The sequence below is a fragment of the Podarcis raffonei genome, chromosome 17 (assembly GCF_027172205.1).
Source record: "Podarcis raffonei isolate rPodRaf1 chromosome 17, rPodRaf1.pri, whole genome shotgun sequence".
NCBI classification, from domain to species: domain Eukaryota; kingdom Metazoa; phylum Chordata; class Lepidosauria; order Squamata; family Lacertidae; genus Podarcis; species Podarcis raffonei.
The window spans coordinates 24,630,827-24,645,391 of NC_070618.1; the positions used below are offsets into that span (position 1 = coordinate 24,630,827).

The window sequence follows — 14,565 nt, forward strand, 5'->3', positions numbered from 1 at the left end:
CAGAATAGGCTTGCTTTGACCACTGTACCTTTCTCACAGTTTGAAAAAGAGAGAGAGAGTGTGTTGGCCTTTATTGCCAAGGCATCCTTCAGCACTCATTTTGTGAACCGGAGTGGTTTCACCCCACAATTAAGTTTTCAAATGAGATGGTGCCCTCTAGATGTTGTTGGGACTCCAATTCCCATCATCCCCAGTCCGCAGAGCCAGCGGTTAGGGATAGTGGGAGTTGTAGTCCAACAATAAATGGAGTGGGCGACTGCGAGAAGCGAAGTTACAGGGAACCAGGCAGAGGGCCTTCTCGGTAGTGGCGCCCGCCCTGTGGAACGCCCTCCCATCAGATGTCAAAGAAATAAACAACTATCGGACTTTTAGAAGACGTCTGAAGGCAGCCCTGTTTGGGGAAGTTTTTAATATTGAATGAATCATTGTATTTTAATATTCTGCTGGAAGCCACCCAGAGTGGCTGGGGAAACCCAGCCAGATGGGCGGGGTATAGGCAATAAATCATAATTTATTAATGATGATGATGATGACTATTCCTGACCTAGAGGATGGGCAAGATCTCCCTGGCTTACCCCAGACGGACTTGGAGATTTTCAAAGTCCTTTTCCCCAAATTGAAAGTCTTTTCTCCCAAACCCAACCCAGAGCCCGTTAAAAAATCATAACCCCCATTCCATTGTCTTCCATCGAGTAGCAATGTCAGGAAACAGTAATGGCACACAGGGAGAGGAGAAGGATGTGTTTCTCTCTAGGACTTCTGCAAGTGCAGTAGCTACACTGGCCTATGGGACTTACAACCCAGTGTAACTGCTACTCAGTGTATCAAAGTGGAAATAAGAGAGGGGGGCAAAACTGCCTTCCATCTGTGTTGACTGCTGCTCCTACTGTCGTTTTGTGGAATGGCATGGGCTGGTAGCGGGCAGGGAACTTAAGGCTCAGAACTTGATCCCAGCAGCTTTCAAAGTTTTCCTCTAGCTTAATTTAGGCTTTTCACACCTCTGATTCTAGTTCTGGACACTACTGCCTGTGACTCGGAAGCTAGTGGGACTATTTTTCAGTGGGGGTTAATTCCTGGTTGCATTCTTCGGTAAGCCCATGCAGAGGGCGGGGGCCGCCGGGTACACTTGACCCGGAACTTGGAGGGTTAAGGTGGCCGGGGGCTCCCCTCCAGGGACCAGCTGCTTTTTCGTTTGAGTTTATAACTGTATTCTAACAAGACTCCCATCCTGGGCTTCAAACAAATTCCTCACGGGCCTGTCCTCAGGTTTGTAGCCTATTCACTGCAGGGATAGGATAGCTCATGATGCAATGCAGAAGATTTTCAGGTGTGTTTAATCAGCTGCAATCTGGCACTGGAATTCTGCCCCCCCCCCGACACTGTTACACCTATGTATAACTCCTCTAGCACAGATAACTAGTCACAGAAGTTGATAAATGTCCTCTTACTCAGTTCCCTCAATTAAAACTTTTCCATTTTAATTAAAATTTCAATTAAAAATTAAGACAATCAGTTTCACTTGGACCCATGTTTCTGATGGCATATTACTTCATGCCCAAACACTTTGCTCAACAGCTTAATTAAAACACGAGGCAAGTTTTTCCATGCTTTAAACTAGAGCAGGATGAATGTATCAGCACTTTTGCTGTCTGGAAGTTGCCAGAACAATACAGTTCCTTGATAATGGATGATCCATCTTACCCTTTTCCACATCACATAAATGTTTCGCAACCTTTGGAATCCGTAATGTCCTGCAGCCTCTTGCTCTTACTTCTGAAGTGATTTGAGAATTATGCTGGTTTCTTTTAATCTGAGGTGTCAATTCTAAGTGGAGGTCTTATCCAAGATTTTAGGGGATTCCCACTGTGCATATACCAGTGTCTAGATCTGCAGTATTTATACTTTAACCTCCCAACGAACGTTACATTTTAAGTTATATTTAGAATACAGTAAAATAGACATAACATACACTTTTGCCTCGCCCTAATAAGTTTTCTGCAAGTTCTCAGATACTCCAACTGCCACTTGGCTGCTCAATTTCTGGGCTGCCAAAGGTCTAGGAAATAGTCCTGGTCCAGGCAAGTTCCTGACCCGCCCCCCCAGGTGGAAATAATGACACACGACACTATTATTAAGGTTAATGGGCTAAAAAAGGCCACAACTTTATTGGTTACAGGTGATGAGTGGTATTGGCTTAGGCATTGGTCCTAACCGACTATATCCGACTCCAGCCCGTCTGCTTGAAGTCCAAGAAGGGCGAACCACCAGTAGGGGGAGTCCTGCTGATGCACATCAACTAGGAACTCCCCCAGGGAGTCACTGCTAGGGGGTGTGCCTTGGACCCTCACCTCCTTAGGCTTTGGACAGGGCCACGCCCCCCGGAATCCTTTAACGGACTACCCTTCAATATGTGGGGCAGGTGATGGTGTTACTTCCCCTCTTCCATCTACAGAACAATACCAATGCCTAACCGCCGATACCCAGAAAGTTGTGACGATTTGCTACGAGATAGGCGAAAACCAAGTGGCTGGTGCCAATTTGCCAAGTGGAAAAATTCCTACCAGGCCCCTCAACGGTGACCAACCAAGATCCATAGCAAGGTCAAGGAACGAAAACCTTATAGGGTGGGAAAAAGCAGGAACAGCTGGCGGGCGGCAAAAAGGGCAGGCCACGCACCCGAGCCAGCTAATTGGCTGGCCAGGGGGTGACACGGCCGGGAATCTCCCCCAGTCGTGTGGGCTGGCTCCGCCCGCTGCGCACATGGAGGGGCTGTGAAGCCCGCAACCCCACCTCCTCCTCAGGCGGAAGTGGCTCTCCCATCCCAGTTAGGACACATGACTTAATGTGTAAAGGTCATGTACACCTGCGTTATTTGATTAAAACCTATACCTCCAACATCAATTTAACTTCCCAGTAGGGCTGGGAGATAGCTGGTTTTCAACATTGTGATACATCACCAGCTAAACATCGTGAAATACTGATATATTACGATGTCTGAAATAAGGCTGGAGCTATATAGAGGCACTGGCTGGCTTTTCCCCACATTGTGATTTTTGCATCACACACACACCGTGATTTGCAATATATTGTCAGGTCAAACATGATTAAACCTATAGCACAATACGGACTTTAAACTGGTTATCGACTTTAAACCGATATCATGAAATGGACTTTTTTGGACTATCTGTTTTGGACTATCTGTCGATACATCACCCGCCCCTAGTTCCCAGTGCAGCTCACTGATAGTAAACAAAAAAGTGCAATATGATAATTATTGTAAATTAATTATAAAGCATAGAAACCTAACGTAGAACGTGCAAAAAGAAAGCGCTTTAAAACTGTATACTTAAAGAAGTATCTTAATGGCTGTCTCAATTTGATTTGGAAAAGGGGGAATCCTGCATTCATTAATGCAGCTACCATTGGCCCGACCCCCCAAAGCATTAACAATTATGCTTCATCAGTCAAGGTTATTTCTTTGCTGCTAAAATACCATGTAGAAGTTTTGAGTGTCAAGTACATAGAAATTTCAGGGTTCAGAATAATGGTCTTCATTATAGAAATACATGGATTGTGTTCGTTTGCAAAGACTCTCCTCCCTGGAAGAGAGAGGAGTGGTTGTGGGTGGGAGCCCGAGCTCCGCCCCTGGCCGGGGGCCTTAGCCCCCGCCCCTCCTCACCTGGCTGGCGCCCGCGCCCACCGGAGGCAGCCAACCAGGTGTCTCCGGGGGGCGTGTTTAGCAGCTTAATGCTGCGGCTCCAGCTCCGCCTCCTCCTCAGTCGTCGTTTGTATGGGGCAGACTTTTGGGACAGACTTAAGCAAGCATTCAAGAGCAAAAAACACTCAGTCTTACAAATATTCTCTCTCCATGGCCACTGACCAAGTAAATGTCCAGAACTTTGTGCATGTCGTTAATTGCATACTGACAATCTCAGATTAATTCAACGAATGTTTGAAGACATCTGAAGGCAGCTCTGTTTAGGGATGTTTTTAATGTTTGAAGTTTTATTCTGTTTTTAATGTTCTGTTGAAAGCTGCCCAGAGTGACTGGGGAAACCCAGCCAGATGGGCAGGGTAGAAATAGTAAATGATTAATAATAATAATAATAATAATAATAATAATAATAATTTAAATCTTCACCAGTAAATGCTGATACAGTGAATAGCCTCAAATTCTCAAATTTAATCTGTTCCATAAATCCATTCCAAAACCAAAGCGTTCCAAAACCAAGGTGCGCTTTCCCATAGAAAGTAATGCAAAATGGATTGATCCATTACAGACTTTTAAAAACAAGCCATAAAACAGCAATTTAACATGAATTTCTAACAAGACCATTGATCCATAAAATGAAAGCGATAAACAGTGTACTGCAGTCACACAATCAATCAATCAGTGAGTAGCTGAACTGGGTTCCACACAGTCACAAAAACAAAAGACCCACAAAAACGCAAAATAAATAGCAAAAACAGACAGACCTCAGCGTAACACTCAAAACGGAAGCGTGGCACTCAAAACAGAGCACATTCGGCTTCCGAAAGTTTGCAAACCGGAACATTTACTTCCGGGTTTGCAGTGTTTGGGTTCCAAGTCGTTTGAGAACCAAGGGTCCACTGTAATCGCCTAATTGTCAGAATTCATGTGTATCCCCCTGCCCCCCCCCAATGAAGAGATCTTGGCATTCACAAAACTTTCATTTGATTTTGATGAATCACATGTCAGTTTAGCTATTAAATTTGCTGAAAGGCAAGCATAGGCAGTAGATTGTGATGGCTTGCAACAATTATTTTTAAAACCCTGATGGGGCTCATGATTTGCTTGCTCATCCCACGATCACGTCTAGTCTGAATGGAGCTGTAGTTCGCAGGGTTGTCGTTGTTTTTTAAAGTCTCACCAGGGACAACATTGAAGTGTGTAATGCGGTTTCAGAGGCTTTTCAAGACATGTTTTCGCCAAAGGCAACTGAGGGACATAAGAAGCTGTGTTCCTCTCGGACCTCTTCTAGTTTTTGTATGGTGTTTTCATCTCCAGAGGATTTCTTTCCATAAAAAGGCAAAAACGTTAATTCCAAGGCGATGTCACTGCTCATACATCTCATCTTGAGGTGATCAGAGTGTTTTCATAGTGACAACTTCCCTTCACTTGAACAATTTGCGTAATTAAGTAATTTATTCCATAGGCTGATAACATCAAGTGCTTAACACAGTCTTCCATTTACTTCTATAATTGTGCAAATGAGTTTGTGCATAATTACCCACAGATATTTGAAGGTTGTGATAGCTAGGTCTAAAACAGAGCTTCTTATTAGGAGTTTTGGGTGCGGAAATTGGGTCAAAGTGTGGACGTGTTCAGTGTGAAAGTGGCTTGTGTTGGACAGGGAATTATGGGCAGAAACACATACAGACGGACTTTGGAACCCGGACGTCTGACGCGGCTTCCAATTGGCTGCAGGAGCTTCCACGCCTTGGTTTCCGAACGTTTTAGAAGTCAAACGGACTTTCGGAACGGGTTCCTTTCGACTTCCGAAGTACGACTGTATGAATGCTGCTATCCTAGAGTCCTAGAATTGTAGAGTTGGAAGAGAACCCAAGAGTTATTTTATCCAATCCCCTGCAATGCAGGAATCTAAAACATCCATGACAGATGGCTATCCAACCTTTGCTTTCTGCCTGGCTTGATAATTGGATGAATGTATCATATGAACAAAGACCAATGTATTTTGTAGCCTGCAGATGCTCCTTTTTCTAAATAATGGGACTAAAGCAGGCTTGATCCATGAGCCACTTCCTCCTAAGGTGACTACCTTGTTACGGAAATTAAATTTCCTTCAAAAGAAGCCAATAAAGCACACACTTTTATGCTTAGGAAGTCAAGATCTTTCATTAAACTCAAAAGGCACTGCTTCCAGTTTTTCCCACAGATTTGTACCTTACATGGGTTCCCTGGACTTCATCAAGGCCCCCAGGTGATTTTTCAATTGATTTCCATTATGTAATAATTCCCCCACCCCCTGCAGAAAAAGAGAGACTCGGGCAGCTTAGTTCCATGTTGTATGTGTGTGCTTTGTGTTGGTTTCCACCGCTCATGAACAGTGCTTCTCAGCTGCCTGTGAAGCTATCAGCAGCACGGTCGTTAGCCCTTCCGTATTCAGATGAACTCTTCCTTCCGAAGAGGGATGACCTGTCACCATCGCTCTCGAGAGGCGCTGAAGTGCCGGTTCTCAAGGATGATCATGAATGATTGTCTCTCTTCTGAAAACATCGGCAGGATTACTAGAGCTCTCGGTGTGTGAGGGTTGGCCAACTCTCAAAACCACTCCTGCTTTAGTCAAAGCCCAGAAATACGTTTGTGTGTGTGTGTGTGTGTGTGTGTGTGTGTGTGTTTAAAATCCAAGTCAACACCAGCTTAGTTTTGCATCCATCATTGTGAGCAGAAGGCAGCACACAAGGCAAATCTTTTCACTTCTGTTCCTCCCTGTTGGTTGGTTGGTTGGCTGGCTGGCTGGTTGGCATCCATCTGCCTCAGAAGAAAATGGAAGAGAGTGTCAAACTGTTGGGAGAGTTATGGCGCCTGCTGTGACTGTGGAGACCGATTCAGGAGAGACATGTTTTGTTGCAGACGGGGAGACGAAGGCGTCCTGTTGTGCTGGTGCAAGTGTATCATGGTGTTTCTTCCCTCTGCATTCCTCGCAGCGGTCATTCCTCTTCTGGTCACTGCTGCGCGGAGACCTGACCTCACTGATTGTCTCCAAGGCCCTGTGGTCATCTGCAAGGGATTCCCACATAGCGGGGTTAATGTTGCCAGCCTTCCGTGTCACATTTGCAATGCAGAGTTGGTCCTCGAATTGCCACATCCATTTTGAGAGCAGATTAAAGTGACTTAGTATTAATTGTAGTAATGGCTAGTGCCAACCTTTCACTCAGCCGGACACAGGCAAACTGGGCCCTCCAGATGTTTTGGGACTACAACTCTCATCATCCCTGACCACCAGTCCTGGTAGCTAGGGGTGATGGGAGTTGTAGTCCCAAAACATTTGGAGGGCCCAGTTTGCCTATGCCTGCTCTCAGCTATAGTTAATATGGGATGGGCAGGAGGAAGTTTTTTTTCCTGGACAGTAAGTGTATATGTTCTCAAGTGTGGCTTCTGAATTCTCAACGATAAGTGATATGGACCAGCATTGACACAATCGGGTATCTCTATCACTCTGATTGAGCATAAAACTTCGTGATTTGCATAAGGTGTTCATGTTTCACGGTGGGTTAAAAGTAAAATCAAATTGGCATTCCTTTGCGTGGACAGGCGGAGTCCCCAGGTCCCGAGCGGCGCCCCCCCCCCCCCGTCATGTGGAATAACGACTCAAGACAACGTGCTATGGGATTAAATTGGCCACAACTTTATTAAATTTCAAATGTGAGTAGACCTTGGCTCAGGCATTGGGCGTTCTCCCTCCCCAGTCCCCAGCCAGGGACCTAGGGAGCATCAGGGTTAGCCAGTGTTTGTGTGGGGGATGGGCCGGCTCTGGAGAACATATGTTCAAGCAGAGATAGCCGCCCCTGTTACGCCGCTCCCACAGGGGAGAGCAATGACGACCTTTCGGCGTACGGTCAAAGCCTCCCTTCAGAAACCCCTTTAACGGGGAACCCTGGTATCGCCGCTGCAAAGAGGAAGGTGGACAAAACGATTCCGCCCAATGCCTGATACTGCCAAAGTTGTGACGTTTTGCTACAGGAAAGGCAAAACCTGCCAATGCAGGGAAATTCCTTTCCGGCTCTTTGACAGCGACCTTAACGTAGCAGCGCCCGCATACCTGTAAGAAAAGTTAACCTGCAAAACCTGTGAAGAAAAGTTAACCTGCAAAATAAGGCATTAACTGAGGGTGGGTAGGGTGGGAGAAGCTCTGGAGCCAAGTGAGAATTCCCAGGTAAGATCCTCCCTCTATTGTGTGGGCAGGTAATCCCTCCCCCACCTGACCTGATCTCCTTGGCAACGCTTCCCCCAGGTGGGATTGGACAACTGACTGGGGTAGGTGGAGACCTCCAGGTATCCCACCTGAGGGAAGGCGAAGCCAAGCCTATGCTGATGGAGCCGCTCCAGATCCAGGGGCTGCGCGCGTCCATGCAAAGGTCGCCCCCCATTTTACGCGGGGAGCGGTCATTGTGCAAGTTAAGCTGGCACGGTAGAAAATGTTTGCAGTTTGTGGCAGCACGGTTGACAGTTAAGCAAGTTTCTGTGCAAGGTATAACATTTATAAACACTATTTAATTGTGGTACGAGAAGGTAATGTCTCGTCGTCGGAAATCTTGAGGAACAGACTTTAGGAAACGTGTGCAGAGTAACTTAATACGTGTTTCAGCCCAAAGGGCTTTCTGATAATGGAGTGGGAGTGTGGACAAAATGGTCTGGTCCCTCATGTAAAGACTTCTGTGTGAAATTCATTTTCTGAACCAGTATTTTAATACGTGTGTTCTGTCACTTTTTTAAAAAAACCACCTAATTGTCTTGGTAGCGTGGAATTGGAAAGCCTTGTTTTATGTCCTCCCGAGGCTGAGCTGCTCTTTTGCATAAATACCTAATGGAAATTTAATCAAGGCTGGCTTTGTGGGGATACTTATAGGATCTCTCTGTAGCGGGGGCGGGGAGGGCAGAGGAGGATGCAGGTAATATATATTGATTGTGCATCTTCAGCCTTGTAAGTCTGTTCTGTGAGAAGCCTTTCAAGACCCAACTAGCAACTTGCACTTGAAGGTAGACGACCCAAAGACTGAACACTTTGCTAAATGTGTTTTGCAGGTTGGACAATCTGCTCAATATGGCTTATGGAGTAAAGAGGTAATGAAGAATTGTGTTAGGTCCATAACGCTTAACCCTTCCTAATAATAAATTATACTGTTTTGAGTTGAACATACTTTGGAGCTAATTTATTTTAAGTTGCATTGTCTCTGCATGTTCAGACATTAAACAAAAGCTATTTTTATTTCAGTACATCACTTAACACATTCTCTCTCGTCATCACATCCATAATTTCAACAGCTTCCAGCATTATTTTCAGTGGTATTTGTCTTTTTCAGTTAATGGCTGGCATTTTATTAATCTTTATCGCATTGCCCTCTGTATCTTTCTAGCATTCTGCAACAACTTAGGGCCTTTCTGCACTAGAGTTTTGCTTATTCGGCCTTTCCCACCAGTGCCAATAGTATTGTATCTGCGCCAGCAGATGGTCATAGATCCATGGAATTGGAAGGGATCTTGTGGGGATCATTTGGTTCAACCCCCTGCAATGCAGGAATACGCAATTGTCCCATAAGGGGACCAAGCCTGTAACCTTGGCAGTCATGAGCGCCACACTCGAACCAATTGACTTGGTGCATTGATAATGGCTATGTAATGCAGATGCAATTCTTTAGTGCTAAAAGTACTTCGCATGTATTATCTTGGTAAATCTTAACGCATCCTGCAGGGTGATAATATTTTCGTATTGCAGCCAGGGGGCTGAAGCTTCACAAATAGTGAAGGGTTGAAGTGGATATTTCATTGCAGGTCTGCATTTTTAAAAAGAGACAAGTATTTGGATTTCTAATACCCAGTTGTCTTAGGGACACTTTTGTTCTCGCTTTTGTGGCTAAGGCAAAGTTTGACCAGTCCGCAAACGCCACATTGAGTGTCCCAGCAGGAAGGAAAGGTGTGGACAACTAGAAACTAAATAATGTGTTGCTGTTAATCAGATGTGTCACTGTTAACGTCTCACTAGGACAGCAGGGGCCCGACTAGATATTGCACCATATGACAAGGGGGATCAATAGTTCACAAGGCAATAATAAAGGAACAAAACAAAAATATTCAGTAAATGGAAGACTGGCATCTCGCAGCAGATAAGTTCACTACAGAAGAAAGGATTAGATGACCCTAAGAGTACAGCCTACAAATAACTTAATTTTATTAAACTTCTTTACAAAAATATTGACACCAGTGCTAGGCCAACATTTTGCCCCCTTGGAGGAGCTTTTCCCTTCGACTTTTGTGTAGTGGCAAGGTGATTTCCTGAAAAAGCGAATTGGTGGGAATGGCTGCAATTTGCCTCATTTTTAACAGCATGAGGAAGCTGAAGGATACCTTTGCTTTTCTTCTACGTAAAAGTGCTGCTCCTGAAACTTTCACGCTGGCTTCCAAGCGCTGACACTTTCAGCGCTTCTCAAATGTCTCCTGGCTTTGAGGCACACGCCACTCACGTGTCTAAAAAAGACCCACTCCAAGCTGAGAAGTGTTGAGCCACAGCAGGTGGCCTCCAGGAGACATACAACTCTTTCATGCCTCAGCACCAAGCACATTTGAGGCCCAATGCAGGCAAACAGCAGAATAGTCTTGTCGAAAGGGATCCACAAAGCCTGGCGAAAGCCTTAATGATAATTCCTTGCCATGCATTTTTCCTGAGTTGGGCTCGTGCGTCCTGCACTCTACCTAGTTTGAAAACTGCTGTGTCGCAGCAATGAATGTTTGCAGAGGAGTCAACTCCTAGGGGCCGAGATCGCTTCGCCACCACCTACCCCCCAATAAAACATTTGAAGGAGCCAGGGCCTCCTAAAGTTGATGGCCACTGCAATTCAAATGGTGTGTGTGTGTGTTCTGTGTCACACCATCGATTATGTGTGGCAGGACTTACCTGGCCCTCCCCAATATTTCGTTCAAGTTGGCACCCCCAAATGCATGCTTTGTAGGCGCTGAAATCAGTGCATACTTGAGGCACAAAACTAGGCAGAAAGGCTCTCAGTTTAAACTTGTGCAGCATGCTGATACCATGTGGAAGTAGACTGCATTTTTAAATTCATGTTCTGAACTTGCCTTCTCCTTAAAATAAAAAATCTCCTTTTTGTCTTTCTCTCTCTTTCTCTTTCTCTCTCTCTCTCTTGTCTTTGCCCCTCTCCATTGGTTAGTAGGTTTTCTCCAATGACCATTGATGGAATGACCAGTTTGGCTGGGATCAATATCCCGGGACATGCGGGGACCGGATGGTGCATTTTTGTTTACAATTTAGCTCCCGATGCAGACGAGAGCATCCTGTGGCAAATGTTCGGACCCTTCGGGGCCGTCACCAATGTGAAGGTCATCCGCGACTTCAACACAAACAAGTGCAAAGGCTTTGGATTTGTGACTATGACAAACTATGACGAGGCGGCCATGGCTATTGCCAGCCTGAACGGATACCGCCTTGGAGACAGAGTTTTGCAGGTCTCGTTTAAAACAAACAAAACGCACAAAGCCTAATGAGGTGCCCTCGGCCCAGTTTATATTTGAAAACTTATTCGACAAAGGCAAGTTAAAAGAAACTTTATACATTAGTAAATGTCTTTGTAAGTCAGTGTTGAGATGGGGGGGCGGGGGACAAAAGACTAGCATCCTAAGAAATATGCGAGATTTTTTATTGCTAGTATTTGAATTAAAAAAAAAACTTCTTAAATATCTTATGTTTGAATATGGACAAGAGGTACAGGGTTTTTACCTGTCACAATGCATTCTATTGCCTTCTTTGAAGAAGGCGGAACCTTTTAAAATGTTTGAGCTTAAGGGAAGACGATTTCTTTTACACGACTGCCTTGAACCTGTGAGTAGTTAATTGAGGCTTTGTGTTAACGATCCTTGAGTTAGTTTAGTCTTACGTTGTGTTTGATTTACACTTTAATGCCTTGCAGTTTAGTCTGTTCAAGAAAAGTGTTTCGAAGTTTACATTTTTATTTATAAAGTTTGAAAGTATTTATTTTGTAATTATTATTTGGGTCTGGGGGAAGGGGGGGTGGTGCATTATAAAAGCTTATTGTAAGATTAATGGAGAACTTTTCGTAAAGCAGTACCTTGCCAAAGAGATAAGAGCCTCTTTGATGTGGGTTTAAAAAAACAAAACAAAGCATCTATTTTTATAAAAAAGAGAAAATTTGGAGAAACTTTTTACAGGTCCTGGAACAAATATTTTGACTTGAATACTTTGAGAAATCTCTTCATATGACACCTAGTGAGCTTTTAAAACTTACCAGGAAATTTGCAGTGGTTGGGGGAAAAAAACACTTTAGAGAGATTTATGATGTAGAAATTCTTTAGAGATCTTTGTTACTCAAGAAGTTGGAATCACTGAGAAATGCACTGCTGGTTTTGATTTTGTAATCGTTGGTGCAGTCTCTGAACATCCTGGTTACTATGTGATAGGTGGCTCACATTAACTTGTGTGGTTTTGAAACAAAAGGAGAAAAAAAAATTAAAAGTATATAAGAGCAGGCAAGAAATTTAAATTAACTGAGATAGGGGAAAAAATCTGTTCTTCCTATAGAATTCCCTTCAGATAGAGCTCATGGTGTTTAGTGATGTACTTCCAGTATTGTTTGAAGAATTGTTTTGTCTTAAAAAATAAAAAAAAAGATGTTTGCACACGGTTTGCACCAATGGCAGACCAGGAAAGAAGCAGTCTTGCGTTGGATATATTTGAAGGTATTTTGAAAGTTACGTTCAAGGCTAACACCTGAGCTTTGTGTAATGTAAATAATATCTTTTTTGTTTTATGAACCTCTTTTCAGCTGATAACTTTTGAGTTTCCTTCTGGTTTTTTCGTTTTCCCTTATTTAACATGCCAAGTGATGTTCAAAATTCTGAATGTTTTTGTATGTTTCCTTTTCCTTTGTATAAATGGCATTAAGATTGTTACTTGAGGTCTGCTTAATTCATTTCTGTTGTCCTGAGGACTTGAATTTACAGTGTATCAGATACGTTGCAAATTTTGTCTGTAGATAGTCTAGCTTCAGCTGTTTATGGTGATGCTACATTTTTGTTTATAAATATGTTTGTGGTAAAAAAAATGAGTATAACCATAGGTTTTGAACAAATTCCTTACATTTTTCATACCAGAATCATAAATACCTGTATGCTATTGAAATTTAACTTTGTATGACGCTTAAAAACACTTATTTGGGGAAAATAATAAAGACTTTACCATGTATGGAAGAAATTTAAGGTCAAAAAAAGTACAAATATTTTCTGATTAGCATCTAGCTTATAATAAATTTTTAAAAAGCTGAAGGCCGGCAGAGCCTTTTCCAGGATGCACTGACAAACTATATAGATCCGTTCTGCTTTTTGTATAAACTGAGATGCTCATTTGCTTCCCCTTAGAACCAAGCAATGTGCTATGCATAACATTCTTGTACATGATATTTGCAGTTGCTTTCCGATTCTTATTTTTTAAGAAAAGAATTGTAGTTATAAAATTTTCAGTATAGTACAGTACATAAAAAAAAACTGTGAGAGAATAAAGTGTGCTAAAGTGACAAACGACTTTTCTCATGCCGGACTCATTCAATGCTCTTCGGATCAATTGGCTTAATCCTAATCCCACACTCGTGTTGGGATCTGCATTAACACAAATTCCCTGTGCTTCAGAAGGTGATGGAGTTCCATGGTGGTTGGGGTGGGTCCAGCACCTGGTACCTGCAACCTTTGCCGCTTTATACGACTATAGTGAAAATCAAAATCAAAAATCCACTCAAATAAGGGGCATCGATGAGAAGGCATGTGTCTGTTGGGCTTCACTTTGCACTGTTTATCAGAGCACTTAATAAAATGTAAGGCTGGTATTTATTTGAAGTTGTACAGTATGACTTAATTCACATCTGTTGGAGTAGAAAAAAAATATATTCTGTTGAGTATTTAAAAAGAGGCTGTACATGTTTTCTTTTGTGTTTGGATCCTTTGTACTTTTTCATGTTCAGTACATCAATAAACAAAAGTTGAAGGGAAAGAACAGTGTGGTACAGCGATCTTTACCCAATTTTGTTTATTTTTTGAGTATGCTGTCGTGGGCATAAGAGTAGTCTCTCTCTCTCACACACACACACACATTGGTTTGAGGAAAGTGGGTGTTTCGATCCCACAAACTCACATGCACCCACCTATCGGGCAAATTTGCATCCTGATCTTCCCAAGCATTTTCTTCAAGATGGCAGGTGTTAATACAAGCTAGGAAGGGGGCCTAGAGAAGTGGATGTGATTACATACAGTGCCAATCTGTGTTTACAGTATTGAAATAAAAACTGGTATTTTCCCCTGCTAACCCCCGAGGCAGTAGAAATTTCCTCTGGTGAGCACCTGAGTGGCTGTCTGCTGTTTGTAAAAAAGCAGAGTTGAGCCTGAAGTCAAAGCCAGGAAGAGAGACAACAATGGCAGATGTTATATTAGACTTATACAGTGGTACATCAGGTTACATACGCTTCAGGTTACAGACGCTTCAGGTTACAGACTCCGCTAACCCAGAAATAGTGCTTCAGGTTAAGAACATTGCTTCAGGATGAGAACAGAAATCGTGCTCCGGCGGCGCGGCAGCAGCGGGAGGCCCCATTAGCTAAAGTGGTGCTTCAGGTTAAGAACAGTTTCAGGTTAAGAATGGACCTTCGGAACGAATTAAGTACTTAACCCGAGGTACCACTGTATAGTACAGAAGTCTCTTTTCTTTTTAAGGCTTGCAGGTCTTTCCTAGAATAAAGAGTGGAGAATGTATGCCAATGTGTTGGTGCTATTTTGACCACCATAACACC

At 43.4% G+C, this 14,565-nt stretch overlaps 1 protein-coding gene across 17 annotated transcripts in view; it reads left to right on the plus strand.

Annotated features, from left to right (window-relative positions):
* Window positions 1-13,775, plus strand: part of ELAVL2 (ELAV like RNA binding protein 2) — a 159,011-nt gene extending 145,236 nt beyond the window's left edge. For 10 of the 17 annotated variants that reach the window (XM_053370622.1, XM_053370620.1, XM_053370629.1 and 7 more), the window contains 2 exons: window positions 8,789-8,827; window positions 10,927-13,775. In XM_053370622.1, the coding sequence (XP_053226597.1) occupies window positions 8,789-8,827; window positions 10,927-11,257 (370 nt within the window). In that variant the 3' untranslated portion in view covers window positions 11,258-13,775. Of the gene's footprint in view, window positions 1-8,683; window positions 8,757-8,788; window positions 8,828-10,926 lie in introns of those variants that run through there. The other 7 variants (XM_053370623.1, XM_053370621.1, XM_053370636.1 and 4 more) reach the window with 6 other exon arrangements.
* Window positions 13,776-14,565: the final 790 nt, after the last annotated feature.